This window comes from Microcebus murinus, chromosome 2 (genome assembly GCF_040939455.1).
Source record: "Microcebus murinus isolate Inina chromosome 2, M.murinus_Inina_mat1.0, whole genome shotgun sequence".
NCBI lineage: Eukaryota > Metazoa > Chordata > Mammalia > Primates > Cheirogaleidae > Microcebus > Microcebus murinus.
In genome coordinates, this window is record NC_134105.1 from 13,520,164 (window position 1) to 13,541,930 (window position 21,767).

The 21,767-nt window shown below is 35.4% G+C and overlaps 1 protein-coding gene and 1 pseudogene across 24 annotated transcripts in view; one reads left to right on the forward strand and one right to left on the reverse strand.

Moving 5' to 3' along the window:
- The window catches only part of EIF4G3 (eukaryotic translation initiation factor 4 gamma 3), a 352,113-nt gene that overhangs the window by 90,324 nt on the left and 240,022 nt on the right, over positions 1 to 21,767 (reverse strand). For all 24 annotated transcript variants that reach the window (XM_075994735.1, XM_075994744.1, XM_075994737.1 and 21 more), the window contains one exon: positions 709 to 797. In XM_075994735.1, the coding sequence (XP_075850850.1) occupies positions 709 to 797 (89 nt within the window). The remainder of the gene's footprint in view (positions 1 to 708; positions 798 to 21,767) is intronic.
- LOC142861109 (ubiquitin-conjugating enzyme E2 E2 pseudogene) lies at positions 14,836 to 15,458 on the forward strand (annotated as a pseudogene).

Below are 21,767 nucleotides of genomic sequence, written 5' to 3' on the forward strand. Positions count from 1 at the left end.
TTTCTACATTTTAATATATCATTTTGAACCTTCAATATAAATTATTTTAATAAAGTAGATATAAGAATAGTTAAAGAAAAAAGCTACATATAGATTGTTTACTACTCTTCATTTATAAACTTCAGCACACAACACTAAGGATGCTGAGGCTACAGACTAAGAAATTGTTAGAGCAATTCTTAGGCCTAAATTTCTTGTTTCTTCCTCACATCATCTCTTAGACTTGGTATGTTTTAAACTACAGCAAAATCTGGCATGGCTTATTTTAACACAGACAAACCATATGTTACTGGGACGTAGTTAACAGATGACAGATTCAAAATGAACTTCCCTAAAATGTACTGGATGATTTCTACCAACATTGCTAATGGGTGTTTTTAAAAAAAACTCCATTTTTGTTGACTAGTTTAGTTTTCTATCAAGTTAATACAAAGAAAAATTCAATTACAAGGAGGGGGAGGATTAACCAAAAGTCTGCCATTTTAGAAGAGGTAGTCTGAAAGAAAAACAAGAATTCAATAAAATTAAATATCTACTAAAAATCTTTTTAAAATTCTAATATAATGGACTTGAAAATATTAGTCTCTGAATTTCATATGTCAAGTTTTGCTTAAAAAACAGTATCTCAAGAAAGAGATATAAACCCACACCTATCTATGAAACAGTACCACTGCTGTGAAGATGAGCCAGAGATCTGATACCTCTTACCTCTAATTCTGCCTCTAAAACCTCTTCAGTGGTTCGGGTCCGATCTTTTGGTTTCTTCCATGTCTTTGGTGCAGTTATAGATGTTTGTGCTGAAATAAAAGATGAAGCCCATTACTTGCCACTGCAAAGTCATGCTGGGAAACAAATATTAGGTCTAGGTGATATTCAAATTCAAATTCAAGGCCAAGCACAGTGGCTCATGCCTGTAATTCCAGCATTTGGTGAAGACGAGGCAGGAGGATTGCTTGAGGCCCAGAGTTTGAGACCAGCCTAAGCACAAGAGAGACCCTTGTCTTTACAAAAAATAAAAAGATTTAGACAGGCATGGTGAGCACACACCTGTAGCACCAGCTACTTGGGAGGCAGAAGCAGGAGGACTGCTTGAGCCCAGGAGTTTGAGGTTGCAGTGAGCTAAGATGACACCACCGCATTCTAGCTAGGGTGACAGAGCAAGACTCTGTCCCCCCGCCCCCAGTAAAACACCTGGGAGCTTGAGGCAGAAGGTTTGCTCGAACTCCAGGATTTTGAGGCTGTAGTGAACTATGATCATGCCACTGTGCTCCAGGCTGAGCACCAAAGCAAGACCCTGTTTCTAAAAAAAAAAAAAAAATCAAAACAAAAAAATTTAGTAGAAAAAAGGAGATAATTGGCTGATCAAGTAAACAATTGTGTTGTTAAAGCTCAGAGATTGCAATGGTAAATGTCTTAGGCACAAACTCATAGCTTTCTAACCAGTATCCTAGGTTCCTAGGTTTTCCTCTCTCATGGTTAGGACATACCAAAGCATGTAATTCAGTATATGGTGAGAGTTTACATAAGAAAACTGGCTTGTAAGCCAATTCTAGACTTGGGTCTACTTTTAACCAACTGTGTGATCTTAAGCAAATCAACACTTCTCAGGCTCCTATATTATATTCAACTATAAATTATAAGAATTAGACTAAATATCTAAAGTTCCTTCAAGCTATAAAAAATAATATGTTCAGAATTTAGTTTTTTTAAGGTTTCTAGACAAGAAAAGGACACTTTGATTAAGGTTTCATTAGGCAGGCGGCACTTCTACAACATTCAGTTTTCATCTCAGATCAATACTGTTGGCTTTTCATACTGCTGAGGTGAAAAGAAAAAAAAGACAATTTTTACTGAATTATTCCACTGTACTAAAAATTCTAGATGGATCATTTAAACTTACAAAGGACTTTTAAAAATTCATCTGGCTTGGCTGGGCATGGTGGTTCACCACGTAATTCTGGCACTCTGGGAGGGTGGGTGGATTGCTTGAACTCAGGAGATCAAGACCAGCCCGAGCAAGAGTGAGACCCTGTCTCTATTAAAAATAGAAAAAGTAGCCAGTTGTCATGGCGTGCACTTGTAGTCCTAGCAACTTGAGAGGCTGAGGCAGGAGGTTCGCTTGCTCCCAGGAGTTTCAGGTTGCAGTGAGCTATGATGACCCCACTGTACTCTAACCAGGGTGACAGAGTGAGACTATGTCTCAATTAAAAAAATTTCATCTGGCCTATAAATTCTGAAGAATCATTCAACACCTAGATGTGCAAGTGAAAGATAATTTACCCCTCAGATAGTAAAGAGATAATATTAAAAAGATCCTGCAGAAGGCAATTTATAAGTCAACAGATAGGAGTGAGGTGCTACAGGTGGATGGGTAGAAAGAGTCGTCAAAGAAAGGCCACTTAATAGAGACATTTCCAAAAGCAAATAAGCATGAAACTGAAGGGTTTCATCTAATCTGATTGCCTACAGAAATATAAGATCATTCTTTGAGATTCTGAGACAGCCTCAAATCTTTTTTTTATAGAACAATAGAATGTGAACACAAACTTTTTCTGGGAACAGAAAAAGGAGACATTTAATAATCTTCTTCTCAAAATCACTGCACCATCATAAAATATACTCTGCAAATCTTTCTTACACACACCTCAAACCAATTATTCTTACTCTTCTCAGGAACCATAATGAACAAGAAAACATTACTAGACCAGTTGTTATTCTTCCTTTGTAGCCTACTCAATCAAAGTACAGAAACGTGGGTGCGTTTAAATTTGCTATTGCCTCAAAGCCTTTTACTGAATATGTATATTCTGTAGTTGTCTCTTTTTTAATAGATCCTCTAATTTGAGATATATATATATTAAAAACCAGTCTGTTTTATATCTCTCCTCCAAAATGCTTGTGATTTTAATTCTGCTTTCATAACAGAATCCTTTCAAGAGTTACAGAGTTTGAGGAACCTATACATCTTAAATTTTACTTTATTTCACATTTGTATGAATTGAGCTCTAAATTCCATTCACAGAAAAGAAGAAAAACACTTTCTGGAGGATTCTTTGGGATCAATTATAAACTCAGGAGGAGTTTCCTCTAATCAACAAAAACCAAAGTAAGATATATCAGGCGTCCTCAAACTACAGCCCGCAGGCCACATGCTGCCTGCCTAGGATATTCATCCGGCCTGCCAGGTGTTTTTGCCGCCACTGCCTGTACTGCTTAGCAGCCGACTTGTACTGGGCCCACAGTGCACATGTGTGGAACGTGTGCCACACTCTCCAACGGCCCTCCAACGGTCTGAGAGACAGTGAACTGGCCCCCTGTTTAAAAAGTTTGAGGACCCCTGATATAGATAAACTTTTCTTCCCACACATGTAACCAACCAAAAAACATTTCTTTCATTTAATATTTTTTTAGCAGCTACTTACTCAACAGGAACTGTTACTCACCTTGTTCAAGTGGCTAATTAATGTCTTGATTTAAGTAATAATTCAGAAAAAGAGGGACAGAAAGAGCATACACCTCTTTAGGATACTCAGTGCTTTTAAAAACTGAACACTGATATACATACACATACCTACTGCCTAGTGAGATTGTGAAATACATCCCCATTACCACCATAACTGAAGAAGTGCAGTAAAATTCAGGTGTGCAGGGTACCGGGAAGGGTCGGCAGAAGGAAATGAAGAGGGAAGCAGAGAGGAAGGAAAGGGGTGGGGGGAAGAGAGATAGACAAATTCCTTGATTGATAGGACAATTAGCACTGAATTAGCTAGAATGGGGGAATTAAATTTAAGATATTGTCTCAGATTTGTTCTTTTCTCTGTCCATTGCACAGGGTGGGCACTCAAATGTGATGACTGAACAAATAATAGCTGCTCTGTGCAAAAGTGGTATTACCGACATTCTCAAAGCAGACATAGATTGTTTTTCTTCCTTGTCTTGCATTAACGCACCACAGGGCAAGTAATAATCTTTGAATGGGATTCATGATTACTTGGACTCCTCATGAGAACTAAATACTTATAGGAATATTTAATATCTGCTCCTTTGAAATATAAAATGATAATACAAACAAAAAGTAACAGTGACTTCAAGATTTTAGCAAATTTTTACATTATTGGAAAAAAACCATTTGTAAAAGTAAGAGATAACCACTGACTTGGAGAAAGAAGGGGCTAAAATAGAAGATTCATAAATGTACTGGTTTTTATTAAACTCATGTGCATTTTTATAAATAGTATTCCCTGAAGCCTGAAGTAGTTAGAATACTGAGAAAAACTGACAAGGATAGAAGAGTCAAGAGTAGTTAAGAGACATATAATGCATCCTGTTTTTACACTCTGTGTAAAAACATCATCTAGAACATATACTCTTTTTTGTTGCAGGGATATCAACTCTTAGAGAAACTCCAATAGTTAAGTCATGCTTTTTAGTCTAAAGTCCTGATTCTCAGAAATGTTGCATAGTAAGTACAAGAATGACAAACAACACTGCTATTGCTGGCATAACCTCCCCTTATCTACATTAGTATTTTCTTCTAATCATAAAAAGATATACCCACTGAAGAACACTTATAAAGTATAGATGAATATAAAGTTGAAAAAAACTATTTATCACTGAGATATTGTGAACATCTTGGCCTATTTTCTTTCTGGCATTTATTTATTTATTTTTGAGACAGAGTCTCACTTTGTTGCTCAGGCTAGAGTGAGTACCGTGGCGTCAGCCTAGCTCACAGCAAACCCAAACTCCTGGGCTCAAGCAATCCTGCTGCCTCAGCCTCCCAAGTAGCTGGGACTACAGGCATGCGTCACCATGCCCTGCTAATTTCTTCTATATATGTATTAGTTGGCCAATTAATTTCTTTTTATTTATAGTAGAGACTGGGTCTGGCTCTTGCTCAGGCTGATTTTGAACTCCTGACCTCGAGCAATCCACCTGCCTTGGCCTCCCAAAGTGCTAGGATTACAGGCGTGAACTACCATACCCGGCCTCTTTCTGGCATTTAAAAAGCACAATTACATGCATATTACATAATCTTTTTTTTTTTTTTCACTGAATTTCAAACAAGAATTAAAACATTTATAGTTTGGTCTTTCATTACAATTATCCTAACAAGTCAACTCTGTCAAAATTCCTATATATTCAATCTACTAAATTTTTATTAAGCTGCTAAAAGTTCATAATTAATATTTTGCAAAAGGATAATTTACAAACAAGCCAATCATAGGGAGATAATTATAGTTAAAAAGATAAAACAGTAAAGAAATATAAAAGAGCTAAAAGTAAAAAATTTTAAAAATTAAGTCACTTTAATTAAGAGCAAATAGAAAAAAAACACTTCTGGACTAGTCTTTAGAAAGTCCACATTAAGATAAGGTAAACTGCTTAAGTTTCACATCTACTGGCAAGGATTAAATCACAGCATAGATTTTGATAAGCCACTTCTAGTAGCATAGATTTGGACTCAGGCTAATGAGACTCAAGGAGGATAAGGTTACAGTTAAAAAAAGGAGAAGGGCAAAAGGCACAAAATTATACCTGTATTACATTTATAACTATGTAAAGTATTATGTAAAGGCTGGAAGGAAACAAGGAAAAGTTTAATGCTAATACTCAGCCTACATAATTTGAACAAATGAAACTTTTCTCTGCCCTTCAATGTTGACAACAATTTAAAATTGGGACAAAAAACTTTTAAAGTTGATTTTCATTCAGTTTCAGATCATGTTTTATCTTGTATGACTATAGTAGAGGCCTTTTGTTCTAGATTTTAGGACAGACTGCTCTTTATAAAAATACTATTGGAATACATTCTTAAAACCGTATTAATTTTACTCAGAACATTATAATTCTATAAACTATTTTGATCTCCAGAGGATCTGGATAACTCATGGAGCCCTTAAAGAGTATTAGTTCTGTTTTTCTCTACAAAATTTTAAAAATAAAAAAATGAAAATAAAAAAAATAAAATAGCACTCTAATCATCAAAATTTTTAAATTTTACTTTTACTTATTTTTATTGAATAAAGTATTCATTTTGTATTAAAAAAAAAAAGAGGAACATCACCATTCCACACAGGTTAAAAGAATTTAAAAGAGGTGATTACATAAGGCAGGTTAAGTAACCTTTTACTCCCAAGGTATCCAACTAGCTATGCAATATAAATCTAAGGGCAACTTTTTTTTTTTTTTTTTTGAGACAGAGTCTCGCTTTGTTGTCCAGGCTAGAGTGAGTGCCGTGGCGTCAGCCTAGCTCACAGCAACCTCAAACTCCTGGGCTCGAGTGATCCTTCTGCCTCAGCCTCCCGAGTAGCTGGGACTACAGGCATGCGCCACCATGCCCGGCTAATTTTTTATATATATATCAGTTGGCCAATTAATTTCTTTCTATTTATAGTAGAGACGGGGTCTCGCTCTTGCTCAGGCTGGTTTTGAACTCCTGACCTTGAGCAATCCGCCCGCCTCGGCCTCCCAAGAGCTAGGATTACAGGCGTGAGCCACCGCGCCCGGCCATAAGGGCAACTTTTAATAAAGATACCATGTCAGTAAATTTAATATTGTTTATCTTTACTGTACAATTTCTTCTTTATTTCTTTATGTGCCCAAGTAAGTTGTAAGAATTTAATTTTTTTTCCCCAATTTTCCCTGGCGCCATAAAGGAGAAAGACTTTTTCCTCTCTCCCTTTTCTTAGATCTTTGGCTTGAAAAGACTTCTAATTGTAAATCTTACCTCTATCCTCTGATATATAAGCAAATCTTTCTAACAGCTAAAAAAGCTTTATGTCAGCATTACAACTCAGAAATGTTTTCTTAAGTACCCCGGAGCCATCTCTTTGAAATGTAAGCATCAAGGAACATAAAGCCATGTCTTCCTATCACTATGGAAGTTTCACCTGGGCACCTAGCTAACTACCTTAACTATTATAAAGATAGAAGTTTTATTTTTCATTTGGATGAAGGCAATTAAGTAACACAGATGGGCACCCAGAAGAGTTTACTCTTCTTACCAGAAGAGTTTAGGATGAACTAAGTATAGTAAATGGTACTGGTAAAGTTCTGTAACATGTTATTGTTATGTAAGAACACAAATGTACAGTGGATGATATATATGCCTGGGTATATAAAAGAGTAAGATTTCCTTCAGTCTGCAGTCTCCTTGGTGGATTGTCTGTGATGCTCACTGTATAGTTCTGCTAATGTTTATTCAATAATAAAGCTGTTTTTGTTCTTTTCTACATTTGTGGAGAGAATTTTCAGGGTTAGCAGAAGATTTAAAATTTTTTACCCAACAATCTGATAAAAAGAATGGGATGGCCTAGAAGTACTTAAACTGAGCAGACTGGCTGAAGATCTTGTGGCCACCTAATAGCCAGGTAAGAGACTCTGAATTATAAAAAGTTCCCCTTCTAGCTCTCCCTTCTTAAGGAATACAACATAAACTTCCTCATTTCAACACTGAGATTAATGTGTCCAGAGTCTGGGTCTATAGATTGAAGTGAAACAAAATTAAGGTGAGGCTATGAGGACTTTTTTTTAATTTAAGACAGAGTCTCACTTTGTTGCCCAGGCTAGAGTGAGTGCCGTGGCATCAGCCTAGCTCACAGCAACCTCAAACTCCTGGGCTCAAGCAATCCTACTGCCTCAGCCTCCAGAGTGGCTGAGATTACAGGCATGCACCACCATGCTCGGCTAATTGTTTTTTTATATTTATATCAGTTGGCCAATTAATTTCTATTTATCGTAGAGACAGGGTCTCGCTCTTGCTCAGGCTGGTTTCAAACTCCTGACCTCAAGCAATCTGCTTGCCTCGGCCTCCCAGAGTGCTAGGATTACAGGTGTGAGCCACCTCATCCGGCCTGAGGATTTATTAAGTATAGATACTTCTTAACTAGACAAGGAAGGGCCCAAGTGCATTGCCACAGGTTATACATAAACAGTAGAATGTTCCAATAATGGATCTTTCAGTTTTAATCCCTTTTCATTTATTCCTGATATTTTTTCACATTTTAATAACTTATATTTTTTCCAGGTTTTGAGATCCTACAAATTGGCACTATTGTTCACATTACATTATATTTAAAACTTTGTCTCTTCTAATGAATAGTTTCTTATTATGTAAGATTACATTAGCTATTCAGGGTCTTTTCTGGTTCCATAGGAAGCATAGAACCATTTTTTTCAAGGTCTGCAAAAAATGTTGGCATTTTAATGGGGATCGCATTGAATCTGTAAATCACTTTGGGTAGTGTAGACATTTTAACAATGTTGATTTTACTGATCCATGAGCATGATGTTTTTCCATCTGTTTACATCCCCTGAAATTTCTTTCCTCAGTGTTTTATAATTCTCCCTACAGAGGTCTTTCACCTCCTTAAATACATTCCTAAGTTTTTTATTTTCTTTGTTGTTATTGTCAAAGGTATTTCATCTTTGATTTGATTCTCAGCTTGACTGATACTGGTGTACATGAAAGCTACCAATTTGTGTGCACTGATTTTGTAGCCTGAGATGTGCTGAATTCATTTATCAGTTCCAGGAGTCTCTTGGGTGAATCTTTGGGGGTTTCTAGACATAAGATAATATTGTCAGGCCGGGCGCGGTGGCTCACGCCTGTAATCCTAGCACTTTGGGAGGCCGAGGCGGGCGGATTGCTCGAGGTCAGGAGTTCGAAACCAGCCTGAGCAAGAGCGAGAATCCGTCTCTACTATAAATAGAAAGAAATTAATTGGCCAACTAATATATATATAAAAAAAATTAGCCGGGCATGGTGGCGCATGCCTGTAGTCCCAGCTACTCGGGAGGCTGAGGCAGGAGGATCGCTTGAGCCCAGGAGTTTGAGGTTGCTGTGAGCTAGGCTGACGCCACGGCACTCACTCTACCCTGGGCGTCAAAGCAAGACTCTGTCTCAAAAAAAAAAAAAAAAAGATAATATTGTCAACAAAGAGTGATAGTTTGACCTCTTCTTTCCCCATTTGGATATCCTTGATTTCCTTTTCTTGTCTGACTGCTCTGGCTAGGATTTCCAGTACTATGTTGAATAGAAGTGGTGATAGTAATCTCATCTGGTTCCAGTTCTAAGTAGGAATGCTTTCAAATTTTCCCCTTCAGTATGAAGTTGGCTGTGGGTTTGTTGTATATGGCTTTAATAATTTTGAGGTATGTCTCATCTATGCCTATTTTGTTAAGAGTTCTTAACACAAAAGGGTGCTGAATTTTGCCAAATGCTTTTTCTGTGTCTATTGAGAGGACGTGGTCTTTGTTTTTGCTTCTACTTATATGGTGAATTATATTTATAGATTTGTGTATGTTGAATCAACCTTGCAATTTCTGGGATGAATCCCACTTGGTCATGGTGAATTATTTTTTTGATGTGCAGATGAATTTGGTTAGCTAGGATTTTATTGAGAATTTTTGCAGAACAAATCAAGAGGAATCACTTTACCAAACTCCAAGCTATACTACAAGGCTACAATAACCCAAACAGCATGGTACTGGCACAAAAACAGAGACATACATCTATGAATCAGAACAGAGAACACAAATATGAATCCATCCTCATATTGCCATTTGATCTTTGACAAAGCAAACAAAAACATACACTGGGGTAAAGAATCCTTATTTAAATGGTTCTGGGAAAACTGGATAGCCACATGTGGAAGACTGAAACAGGATCTGCACCTTTCACCTCTCACAAAAATTGATTCATGATGGATAACAGACTTAAATCTAAGGCATGAAACTATAAGAATTCTAGAAGAAAATGATGGAAAAACTCCTGCAGATATTGGTCTAGGCAAAGAATTTATGAAGAAGACCCCAAAAGCAATCACAACAACAGCAAAAAATAAATAAATGAGACCCAATCAAATTAAAAAGCTTTTGCACAGCCAAGGAAACAATCAATAGAGCAAAGAGACAATTTACAGAATGGGAAAATATTTGCATGCTACACATCTGACAAAAGACTGATAACCAGAATCTACAAAGAACTCAAGCAAATCAGCAAGGAAAAAAATCAAACCACCCATTAAAATGTGGGCAAAAGACATGAACAGAAACTTTTCAAAAGAAGACAGACTAATGGCCAAAAAATACATGAAAAAATGCTCACCATCTCTAATCAAGGAAATGCAAATCAAAACCACAATGAAGTATCACCTAAAACTCCAGTGAGAATGGCCTTTTTCAAAAAGTCCCAGAACAACAGATGTTGGCACAGATGTAGAGAGAAAGGTACACTTATATACTGTTGGTAGGACTGCAAACTAGTACCACCTCTATGTAAAGTAGTATGGAGATACCTCAAAGAACTAAAAGTAGACCTACCATTTGATCCAGCAATCCCACTACTCTTTACCCAAAGGAAAAAAAGACATTCTATAAAAAAAGACACTTACACGCGAATGTTTATAGCAGCACAATTCACAATTGCAAAGATGTGGAATCAACCCAAATGCCCATCAATATATGACTGATTAATAAAATGTGATACACACACACACACACACACACACACTCTAGAGCACTACTCAGCCATAAAAAAAAAAAAATGGTGATCTAGTATCCTTTGTAACAACCTGGATGGAACTGGAGGCCATTCTTAGTAAAGTATCACAAGAATGGAAAAACCACCACCACTTGTACTCAATGCTAAACTGAACTAATTGAACAACACTTATGTGGACATATGGAAGTAAAACTCAAGTGAAATCAAATAGGTGGGAGGGGGGAGTAGGGAATGGGTAAATTCACACCATGCATACTAACTGGGTGAAGGGCACACTTACAACTTTGACTCAAACTGTACAAAAGCAAATTATGTAACCAAAATGTGTGTATCTCTGTAAAATTCTGGGGAGGAAAAAACTTTCTATAGATAGTGGATCCTATTCTGTCCCCCTCCCCTTTTCTTCCTTTCACAGATCCTGATGGGAATCTAGGAATATGTGACAATTTATCTAAAAAACTAGGAAGGAACAAAGAAGAAACCCAGGTGAGAGAAAGATACGTTTTACAATGAAGATGTAAATGATCTGAAAAAGAATAATGATGAGGATAAAATATGTCAGACTATTGGATCACTGAGAGATGTCAACCAAAAGAAACACTAGAGAGTAAGTCTATCAGTTTTTCCAGCATCTTCTCAGGAGTTGCTATTTGAAATACATATTGGATTGTTATTATGCTTCCTATTATATATGAAAACCTTTCCACTATATTCAAATTTCAAGAGGAGCTTGAAGAGCATGAGGGCCCACATAAAAGTATAAAAAAATGAGTATAGACTTAAACTCTATCAAAAACAGATATCTAGAACACAAATTTCTTTTTACCTTTGGCTTTTACATTAAACATCTCCAAATAAAGAATCAAATCTCAGTGTTTTAAAAAAGAGTTACTTTTCATTGATACATATATTTTATATATTTGTGGGGTACATGTATTTGTTCTATGCTTAGAATGTGTAATGATCAAGTCAGGGTACCTGAGGCATCCATAATCTTGAGTATTTATCATTTCTATGTGTTGTGGACATTTCAAGTCCTTTTCTATAGTTACTTTGAAATATGTAATACATTGTTGCTAACTACAATCACTCTACTCTATTGAACAATAGAACTTACTTCTTCTATCTAACTGTATGTTTACACCCATTTATCAATCTCTCTTCATCTCTCTCTTCTACCTACATACCCTTCTCAGCCTTTAGTATCTATCATTCTATTCTCTATCTCCATGAGATCAACTTTTTTAGCTACTATATATGAGTGAGAATAATGCAGTATCTGTCTTTTCTGTGCCAGGTGATTTCACTGGACATAATGGCCCCCAGTTCCATCCATATTGCAGCAAGTGACATGGTTTCACTCTTTTATATGGCCTCGTAGTATTCCATTGTGTATATATCCCACATTATCTTACTGAGTTCTTCCACTGATGGATGTTTCAGTTTATCCCATATTTTTGCAACTGTGTATATTGCTGGGATAAATGTGAGTGCAGGATATCCCTTTGATATACTGATTTCTATTCCTTTGGATAAATACCTAATAGTGGGATTGCTGGGTTCTATGCTAGTTCTATGTTTAGTTTTCTGAGACATCTCCATACTATTTTCCACAGTGGTTACAGTAATTCACATTCCTACCAACAGTATTCCCTCTTTCCCACATACTTGCCAACATCAGTTGCTTTTTATCTTTTAAAAAACAGCCATTCTAACTAGGTAAGATGTTATCTCATAGTGGTTTTGATTTGCATTTCCCTGATGATTAGTGATGTTGCGCATTTTTTCATACACCTGTTGGCCATTTGTATGTCTTTTTTTTTTTTTTTGAGAAATGCCTATTCATGTCCTCTAACCACTTTTTAATGGGATTTTTTTGTTGAGCTGAGTACATTTCAACAGGTTGTCTAATTACTGTGTTGTTTCCGCCGCTGTGCAGAACCTTTAGTCCCATTTGTTTATTTTGTTTTTGTTGTCTGTGCTTTTGAGGTCTGAGTCATAAAATCTTTCCCTAGATCCTAGCCCAATGTCCTGAAGTGTTTCCCCTAAGTTTTCTTGCAGCAATTTTACAGTTTCGGGTCTTACATGTAAGTCTTTAACCATCTTGAGTTTATTTTTGCATATGGTCAGAGATAGGGGATCCAGTTTCATTCTTCCACATATCAATATTTCCAGCACCACTTATTGAAGAGACTGTCCTTTCTCACAATTTATGTTATTGGTGCCTTTGTTGAAAATCAGTTGGCTGTAAATATGTGGCTTTATTTCTCCATTCTCTATTCTGTTCCATTGGACTATGTGTCTGCATTTGTACCCATACCATGCTGTTTTGATTACTATAGCTTTGTAATGTATTTTGAAGTCAGGTAGTGTGATATCTTCAGCTCTGTTTTTTTTTTTTTTTTTTTGCTCATGACTACTTTGGCTATTTGGTCTCTTATTTTGGTTCTGTACCAATTTTGGGATTGTATTTTCTAATTCTCTGAAAAGTGACATTGGCATTTTGATAGGGATTGCATTGAATATGTAGAGTGCTTTGGGGCAGTATGGTCATTTTAATGATATTCTTCTAGTCCACGAGCATGGGATCCATTTGTGTACTTTTCAATTTCTTTTATCAGCACTTTTCAGTTTTCCCAGTAGAGATCTTTCACATCATTGTTTAAATTTATTCCTACCTTTTTTTTCTTTTTTGTAGCTACTGTCAATGAAATTGCCTTCTTGATTTCTCAGCTAGTTCATTACTGGTATACAGAAATGCTGATGTTTGCATATTAATTTTGTATACTACAACTTTACTGTATTTATCAGATCTAAGAGTTTTTAGGTGGAGTCTTTAGGTTTTTCTACCTATAAGATTCTATTACCAGCGTGAGGAACAATTTGATTTCCTCTTTTCCAACTTAAATGCCTTTTATTTCTTGCACTGGCCTGATTGTGACTGCTTTGGTGAGGACTTCTGGAACTACACTGCATAGGAGTTATTAGAGTGATCATACTTGTCTTGTTCTTAGAGGAAAGGCTTTCAGCTTTTCCCCATTCAGTATGATGTAAGCTGTGGATATTTCATATATGGCCTTTATTGTGTTGAGGTACATTCCTTCCATACCTAATTTCTTGAAGTTTTTATCATGAAGGGATATTGAATATTACCAAATTCAGTTTCTATATCTATTGAGATGATCATATGGATTTTTTTCTTCATTCTGCTGATGTGAAGTATCATGTTTATTGATTTGTGTATGTTGAAACATACTTGCATCCCCAGGATAAATCCCATTTGATCACGGTATATTATGTTTTTGACGTGCTATTGGATTTGGTTTGCTAATATTTTGTTGAGGATTTTTATAACTATATTCACCAGGGATACTGGTCTATCATTTTCTTTTTTTGTTGCATCTGTCTCTGATTTTGGTACCAAGGTAATGCTGGCCTTATAAAATGAGTGAGGGCAAGTGCCCTCCTCTTTAATTTTAGTGTTACTTCTTTGAAAATTTGGTACAATTCAGCAGTAAAGTCATCCAGTCCTGGACTTTTGTTGGTAGACTTGGTACTACTGCTTCAATCTCATTACTTGCTATCAGTCTGTTTAGGTTTTCTATTTCTTCCTGATTCTGTCTTGGAAGATCGTAGTATTCAGAAATTTATTTACTTCTAGATATTCCAGTTTGTTGGTGTATAGTTGCTCATATTTTCTGATGATCTTTTATATTTCTGTGGCATCAATTGTAATGTCTCATTTTTCATTTCTGACTTTATTGGGATCTCTTCTATTTTTTGTTAGTAAGTCTGGCAAGCAGTTTATCGATTTTGTATATCTTTTCAAAAAACCAACTTTTCATTTTATTGACCCTTTGTATTTTCTTTTTTAATTTTTTAGTCTCTATTTCCTTTAGTTCTGCTCTGATTTTTATTACTTCTTTGCTTCTACCAGTTTTAGGTTAGGTTTGTCCTTGCTTTTCTAGTTCCTTGAAGTATATCATTAAGATAGTTTATTTGAAATCTTTCTACTTTTTTGGTTATAGGTATTTACTGCTATAAAGTTTTATTAATTTTATTGATATTCTCAGTAACCACCGATTGGTTTTATAGATTTTTTTCTCCTTTGCATTTCTGTTTTCCATTTCATTTACTTCACATTTTATCTTTATTATTTCCTTTGTGTTTAATTTGCTCTTATTTTAATAGTTTCTTTAGGTGGAAGCTGAGGTTAATAATTTGAGATTTTTTCTTTCCTAATATATGTAGTCAGTAGAATAAATTTCCATCAGAGTATTGCTTTAGTGGTGTGGTAGGCAAAATAATGGACCATCAAAGATGTCTTAATGCCTGGACCCTGTGAATATGTAACCTTACATGGCAAAACTGACTTTGCAAATGTGATAAAATTAAGGATCTTCAGGTAAAGTTGAGGGTTGGTGCAGACGGAGAAAACTGTGGGAAACAGCTGTGTTCAGTGTGAGCTAAGAGCAGATCATGGAGAAGGAAGAGAGCAGTCCCACAGGAAGTTACACGATGCCCTGGGAAGAGCAGGATTCAGAAGGAACTGGCACACATCACTTACATCCTCCACCTAAACTGCAGTGCTGGTCCTAAAGGCAATAACATCTATGAATGGAGATCAACCATGCTAGGGCCTGCAGGATCTGTGTATGAAGGTGGTGTATTCTTTTCTTTGATAATACTTTTATACCAGACTATCCCTTCAAGTCTCCAAAGGTTACATTTTGGACAAGACTCTATCATTATAATATTAACAGTCAAGGTGTTATTTGCTTAGACATGTTGAAAGATAACCATTTCTAAAGTCCTTCTTTCTATCTGCTCAGTTCTTAGAGACTGTAATCCTGCTGGCACCTTGTTGGGATGTATTGTCACTCAGCATATGACTAACAGAGCAGAACATGACAGGATGTCCAGACAGTGGACCAAGAGATATGCTACATAAATTGGGTTTTCACAATTCTTAGACTGTCTGTCACAGAAGACAGCTGTGTGTGATTCTGAAGGGGTGGGGGAGGTGGGAGTTGGTAAAGAGTAAGGTATTACTATAACAGATATTATTTAGTCTTATTTCCTAAGATTTTGTTGTAACTTAAAGTATCTTGCTACAGTAGACAGAAGTGGTAATAGCAACTTTTAAAAATGTTACTGGTTCTGCAATATTAGCTGCAATGTAGTGCAGAAAACAATGTACATTTGGACATTTGGGTTCAGTTGCTTGTAGTCTGTGAACTGAAAATAGCTTAATTTTGTACAGGTTATCCACATGGCCATTTATGTAAAGTCCCTCTAAGTCTACATATTTTCTTATTTAAAAGAAAAAGAATCTGTTTCCTTTCTTGAAAGGGAACATAGATATTCAACAGAATCTTTAGAGACTGTGATCTCATACATATAAAATGGACAAGTGGCTATAAGATATCATATGGAAAATGAGTAGTTAATGTATTTTATTATGTATATAGCAATATACTTTATTGTTAAAAGACTAAAGGTTTGAATCAGGAGTTGTGAAAACCTATAGTGAAATACCTTCAGCTGGTAACTGTGAGGCATACAATAGGAGTTGTTCAGTAGGCTAATTATATGTTGTGGACTATTTAAATCTGCATTTGTTACCATGCTAACAAACAATATTAAAAACAAAAATTAAGGATCTTGAGATAGGGAATAATTAACTGGCATTAACCCAGTGGATCCAAATATAATCAAAAGGTACTTACAAGTGAAAGAGGGAGGCAAGAGAACCAGAGAGAGATTTGAAGATGTTATGCTGTTGGCTTTGAACGTGAAGGAAGGAGACCCAGACAAGGAATGCAGGTAGCCTCTAACAGATGGAAAAGACAAGGGAACAAATTCTCCCATTGAGTCTCTAAAATAAACACAGACCTGCTAATTTTAGCCCAGTGAAACCCATTTTAGACTGAGATCTCCAAAACTGAAATATAGTAAATATGTATTAAGTCACTATGTTTCTGGTGATTTGTTACAATAGCAATAGAAAATTAATGTAAGAGATACCTCACAAAATTTGAAAGTTGGTTGGGTTTTCATTTTCATTCTGTTTGAAATACTTTATCATTTAGCCTTTGATTTCTTTTTTGACCTTTGAGGTATTTAGAGTATGCTACTTAGTTTCTAAATATTTGGGGGATTTTCCAGAGTTATTTTTCTCATTGACTTCCAATATAATTGATTGGTGGTCAGAAAACATATCTGCTTTGACTCAATCCTTCAAAATGTATAAAGACTTATTTTATGAACCATAACATGGTTTATCTTGGTAAATCTGCCATTTGTACTTAGAAAGAATGTATATCTCGTTTGTATGTTTAATTGTCAATTAGGTCAAGTTAGTTGACTGTGCTGCTCAAGTCTTCTATATCCTTCTCAGTTTTGTTTACTAGGTTCCATCAACTCTGTGTTTCCCACTTATGTTAATTCGTTGTCTCTATTTTTTGAATATATGAAATACAGTTATAGTAACTGTACCTAATAAATAATGATTTTGTCTGCTAATTATAACTACGTCAGTTATGAATCAGTTTCAATTGACTTATTTTCTCCTCATTGTATTTTTTTCAAGGCTTCACTGGTGAATTTACCAAACATTTGAGGAAAAAATAATATCCATTCTATACAAACATTTTCCTGGAATACTAAAGAAGCAAGGAATACTTATTAACTCATTCTATGAGGTCAGAATTACCCTGATACACAAACATGACAACTACAGGCTATCATCCCTTGTAAATTTAAGTGCAAAAAAAAAAAAAAAAACCTAAATAAAATTTTAGTAAGTAAAACTCAATAATATACAAAAAGAAATATATATCATAACTAGGTTTTGCCCCAGGAAAGTAAAGTTCATTTAATATTCAAATATCAAATAATAATAAAAAAGAAAACCACATCATTGTCTCAACAGATGCAGGAAATACATTTAACAAGATCCAATATATATTTTTGACTAAAATAAATACTCTCTCAGCAAACTAGGAATAAAAAAGAAATTCCTCAGCTACATCATACTTAATGGTGAAAAACTATGCTTTCTCCTTCAATTCAGGAAAAAGACAAGAATGTTCACTTTCACCACTTTTATTCGACATTGTATTGCACATTCTAGGTGGCATGCAATAAGTCAAGAAAAAGAAATAAAGGATGCATTCAGTTAGAAATGAAGTAAAACAGTCTTTGTTCACAGACACGATTACTTATGTAGAAAATCCAAAGGAATCTCTACAAAAATTCTAAAAAAATAGTAATTAAATTTACCAAGGTTGCAGGATGAGACTAATATACAAAAATCTGCTATATATTGTATTTTCATATATAATGACAAGCATTGAAATAAAAAATACCATTTACAGAAGCATCAAAAGATATAACTTTGACAAAAGATACAACAGACCTATACACTAGAAAATTCAAAACATTTTTGAGAGAATTAAAGAACACAAATAGTGAAATATACAATGTTTATTGGCCAGAAGACTCCATATTGCAAGTTGTAAATTCTGTCTATAAATTTAATGCAAACCAAATCAAATTTCAAAATCTTTTTACAGGTTTCGTAGAAAAACTGATTCTAAAATTAATCTAGAAAAGCAAAGGGACCTAAAATGGCCAAAACAACTTTTTAAAATAAGAATAAAGTTGGAGGATTAATACTATCTGATTTCAAGACTTTATGCAAAGCCTCACTATGACAGTGGGGTACTAGCATCAAGAAAGAAAACTGGATCAAAGAAAAAAAATCTAGAAATAGACACTCTTATGTATGCATAACATATTTATAGAAAAGGTGTAAAGGAAATTCACCAGGAAAAGGATAGCCTGAAATTCTCATGCACTGCTGGTGGGAATATAAAATGGTACAAGTACTTTGGGAAATGACTTGCAGTTTCCTATAAAATTAAATATACACCTACATATAACCCAGCCATTTCACTCATATTTACCCACCCAAGAGACATGACAGCCGACGTCCATACAAAGATTTGTACAAGAATGTTCAGAGCAACTTTGTCTGTAATAGCCCTGAACTAGAAACAACCCAAATATCCATTAATAAATGAACAAATAAATTGTGGTAAATCCATACTATGCAATTTTTTAAAAAGACCTATTAACGTACCCCAAAACATGGATGGACATGCTGAATGAAAGAAGTCAGACAAAAAGAGTTTACATTTTACCATATGTAAATGGATATATTTATATAACATTCTAAAAAAAATGCAAGCTAATATATAGTGAAAGAAAACAGATCAGAGCTTGCCTGGGATTGGGGGATGAAGGTAGTACAGTAGGGAGGGATTTATAAGCAGTAATGGAAAATTGTTAGAGTGATAAATATGTTGATTACCATGATGATTTATACAGAATATATACACGTCAAAATTAAAACTTTAATATGTGTATGTTAATCTCATGTCTACTATACTTCACTAAAAGTGTTGAAGTGGTCTAGGTGGTTTATAATATAATTAAAACATAAGCATATCCATGTTATCTATCATGTACCTACCAAGAATTCATAATGGATGTTTACTGACATAGAAGTATCTCTATGAAATACTGAGCGTTTTAAAAAGTCTTTAAAATGGCATATATAGTATTTTTCCATTTATGAAAATAAATATATATCTATACATCTAGGTAGTGGGATTCCAAGGGCATTTTTTCTTCCAAATTTTTGTTGCTTTTTATCTTTTAATTTTCTTCTTCTTATTTTAAATGACAAAAGTATCAACTGAAATAAACAAAGGCAATATCCCTCTCTCCCAGCTAGCCAATTTCAATTGTACTTGCCTGAGGTGAACCTTGCCTCAGCAGGTTAACAGTCTTTGGTATATAATTTTCCATAGGGTCTTTTTTCATTAACCTCAAAGTCTTGGTCTACAGCTGAAGACTCAAAGATAGAATAAGTATTTAGACTTCTTGGACCTTTAGATTTTACAACTCATTTTGGTCACTCCCTGAAAAACCCGCTTTCGAATAAACAGTGGTTCAATTTTTCTGATAATAAATCCATGAATTATCCATTTATAGAGAAAACTAAAGTTCTGGTCAGGTGTGGTGGTTCACGCCTGTTATCCTAGCACTCTGGGAAGAGCTGAGGCGGGCAGAGCATTTGAGCTCTGTCTCTATTAGAAAAATAGAAAGATATTAGCTGGACGACTAAATATATAGTTATATATATATAGCTGGACGACTATATATATATATAAATAAAATTAGCCGGGCATGGTGGCGCATGCCTGTAGTCCCAGCTACTTGGGAGCCTGAGGCAGTAGGATTGCTTGAGCCCAGGAGTTTGAGGTTGCTGTGAGTTAGGCTGACACCACAGCATTCTAGCCCAGGCAACAGAGTGAGACCCTGTCTCAAACAAACAAACAAACAAACAAAAAAAAAAAACTAAGGTTCTAACAGTCTGCCTCTTTCTTGTTCCTCCAAACATAATATCTGACCCATTTTAATAGGTATAATTATTTTAGGTAATAGATGTGTATATATATAAATTTATATATAACTCATATTTGGCTATATCTGAAAATGTTAAGAATGAATTATGTGATTTATAGGAAAATTGTTAGTCCATATAAAACCTAAAGGTAACAAATATTTATTAATATAGACAAAATAATTTCCTCATTTTTCCCTTGATCAAGTGCCTATTTGTGTATAGCACAATACTGTACATGTTGTTTTTTGTAAGTAGAAATGCAAAGGCCAAGAAAAGCCAACATAATTTCGATGTAGAATAAAAAGTTAGTAGACTTGTAATACTGAGATATTATAAAACTACAATAACTTAAGATAATTATGCTATTGGTACAAGGTCAGACAAAGAGAATAGCAGTAGCTGAATGGAAACCATTAATCTCAATGGAACCATTAAAGGTACAGTTTTTGGGTTTTTTGTAGAATAGAACTGAAAGCTAGGTACAGCATTTAAGTTGTATGTAAGTTCAACAGTGTACTTTTATATAAGCTGACTTCGGTCACTCTGTGTGCCAGAAGAACAGGTGTTGGGCTTCAAATCACCATTCTAAGGTCAAGGATGATGCAACAGGATTGCCATGTCAGCCATTTGCAACTCAGACGGGACACGAGTGTACAAATTATATCAGGATATGAGCTGCTGATTCCACAGATATAAACCTGCTTCTGCTACTTTCTCCATGCTTCCGCAGGCCCGGTGTGTATTTTGTCTGGCCATTTGCCTTTCTGTGTTTTTGTTCCCATTCCCTTTAGACACCCCCAGGATATCATCATGCCATGGGCATTCTTATAATTTTGCCTTCTTTTTAAATTTTGAGACAGAGTCTCACTTTGTTGCCCCAGCTAGAGTGCTGTGGCGTCAGCCTAGCTCACAGCAACCTAAAACTCTTGGGTTCAAGTGATCCTCCTGCCCCCGAGTAGTGGGGACTACAGGCATTTACCACCATGCCTGGCTAATTTTTTCTATATATTTTTAGTTGGCCAATTAATTTATTTGTATTTATAGTAGAGACGGGGTCTCACTCTTGCTCAGGCTGGTTTCGAACTCCTGACCTCGAGCAATCCAGTCGCCTTGGCCTCCCAGAGTACTAGGATTACAGGCGTGAGCCACCTCGCCTGACCAATTTCACCTTCTTGATTTTTTACTTTCTTTCTCTAAATCTGTGGTGCTTATATCTGTTAAGGTGACAGAATTTCTCTCAGACTAGCAAAAGACAACTTTATCACAACTTCAATGGCTTTCTTATTCACCATCATACTCCAATTTTTTGTAGCATTTTGTATTGCCTGATACAAACTCTTCTTTAGTCTTCTCTTAACCCACATTCTTATTAGTCGCCAAGTCCTGCTGTTTCTGTTTCCAGATCAATGTCTTCTTTCAAAAACTCAAGACTATCCTGTTTCCAGTATCAATTTCTCTTAACCGAACCCTTATTTTTTTAATAATATCTCAAATACTTATCTAAGTGCTACTTTAAAAGTCAAAGATTTTAAAGGGAATTCACTTGCATGAAACTTAAACCACTACTAGTTCCACATTCTACATCTTAAGACTATGTGTTTCTCTAGTCTCTGGGGCATATCAAAGTTAGAAATTTAGTTTCCACCTTATGGTCAACATCAGGCCCACCTCCTGCTCTACAATGCTAACAATTTTACCACCAACTCACTTAATGTACACTTTCTACTCTACACAATCAAAGGCTTGGATGCCAGCTCAGAATACATTATTAGAGCTTGAGCC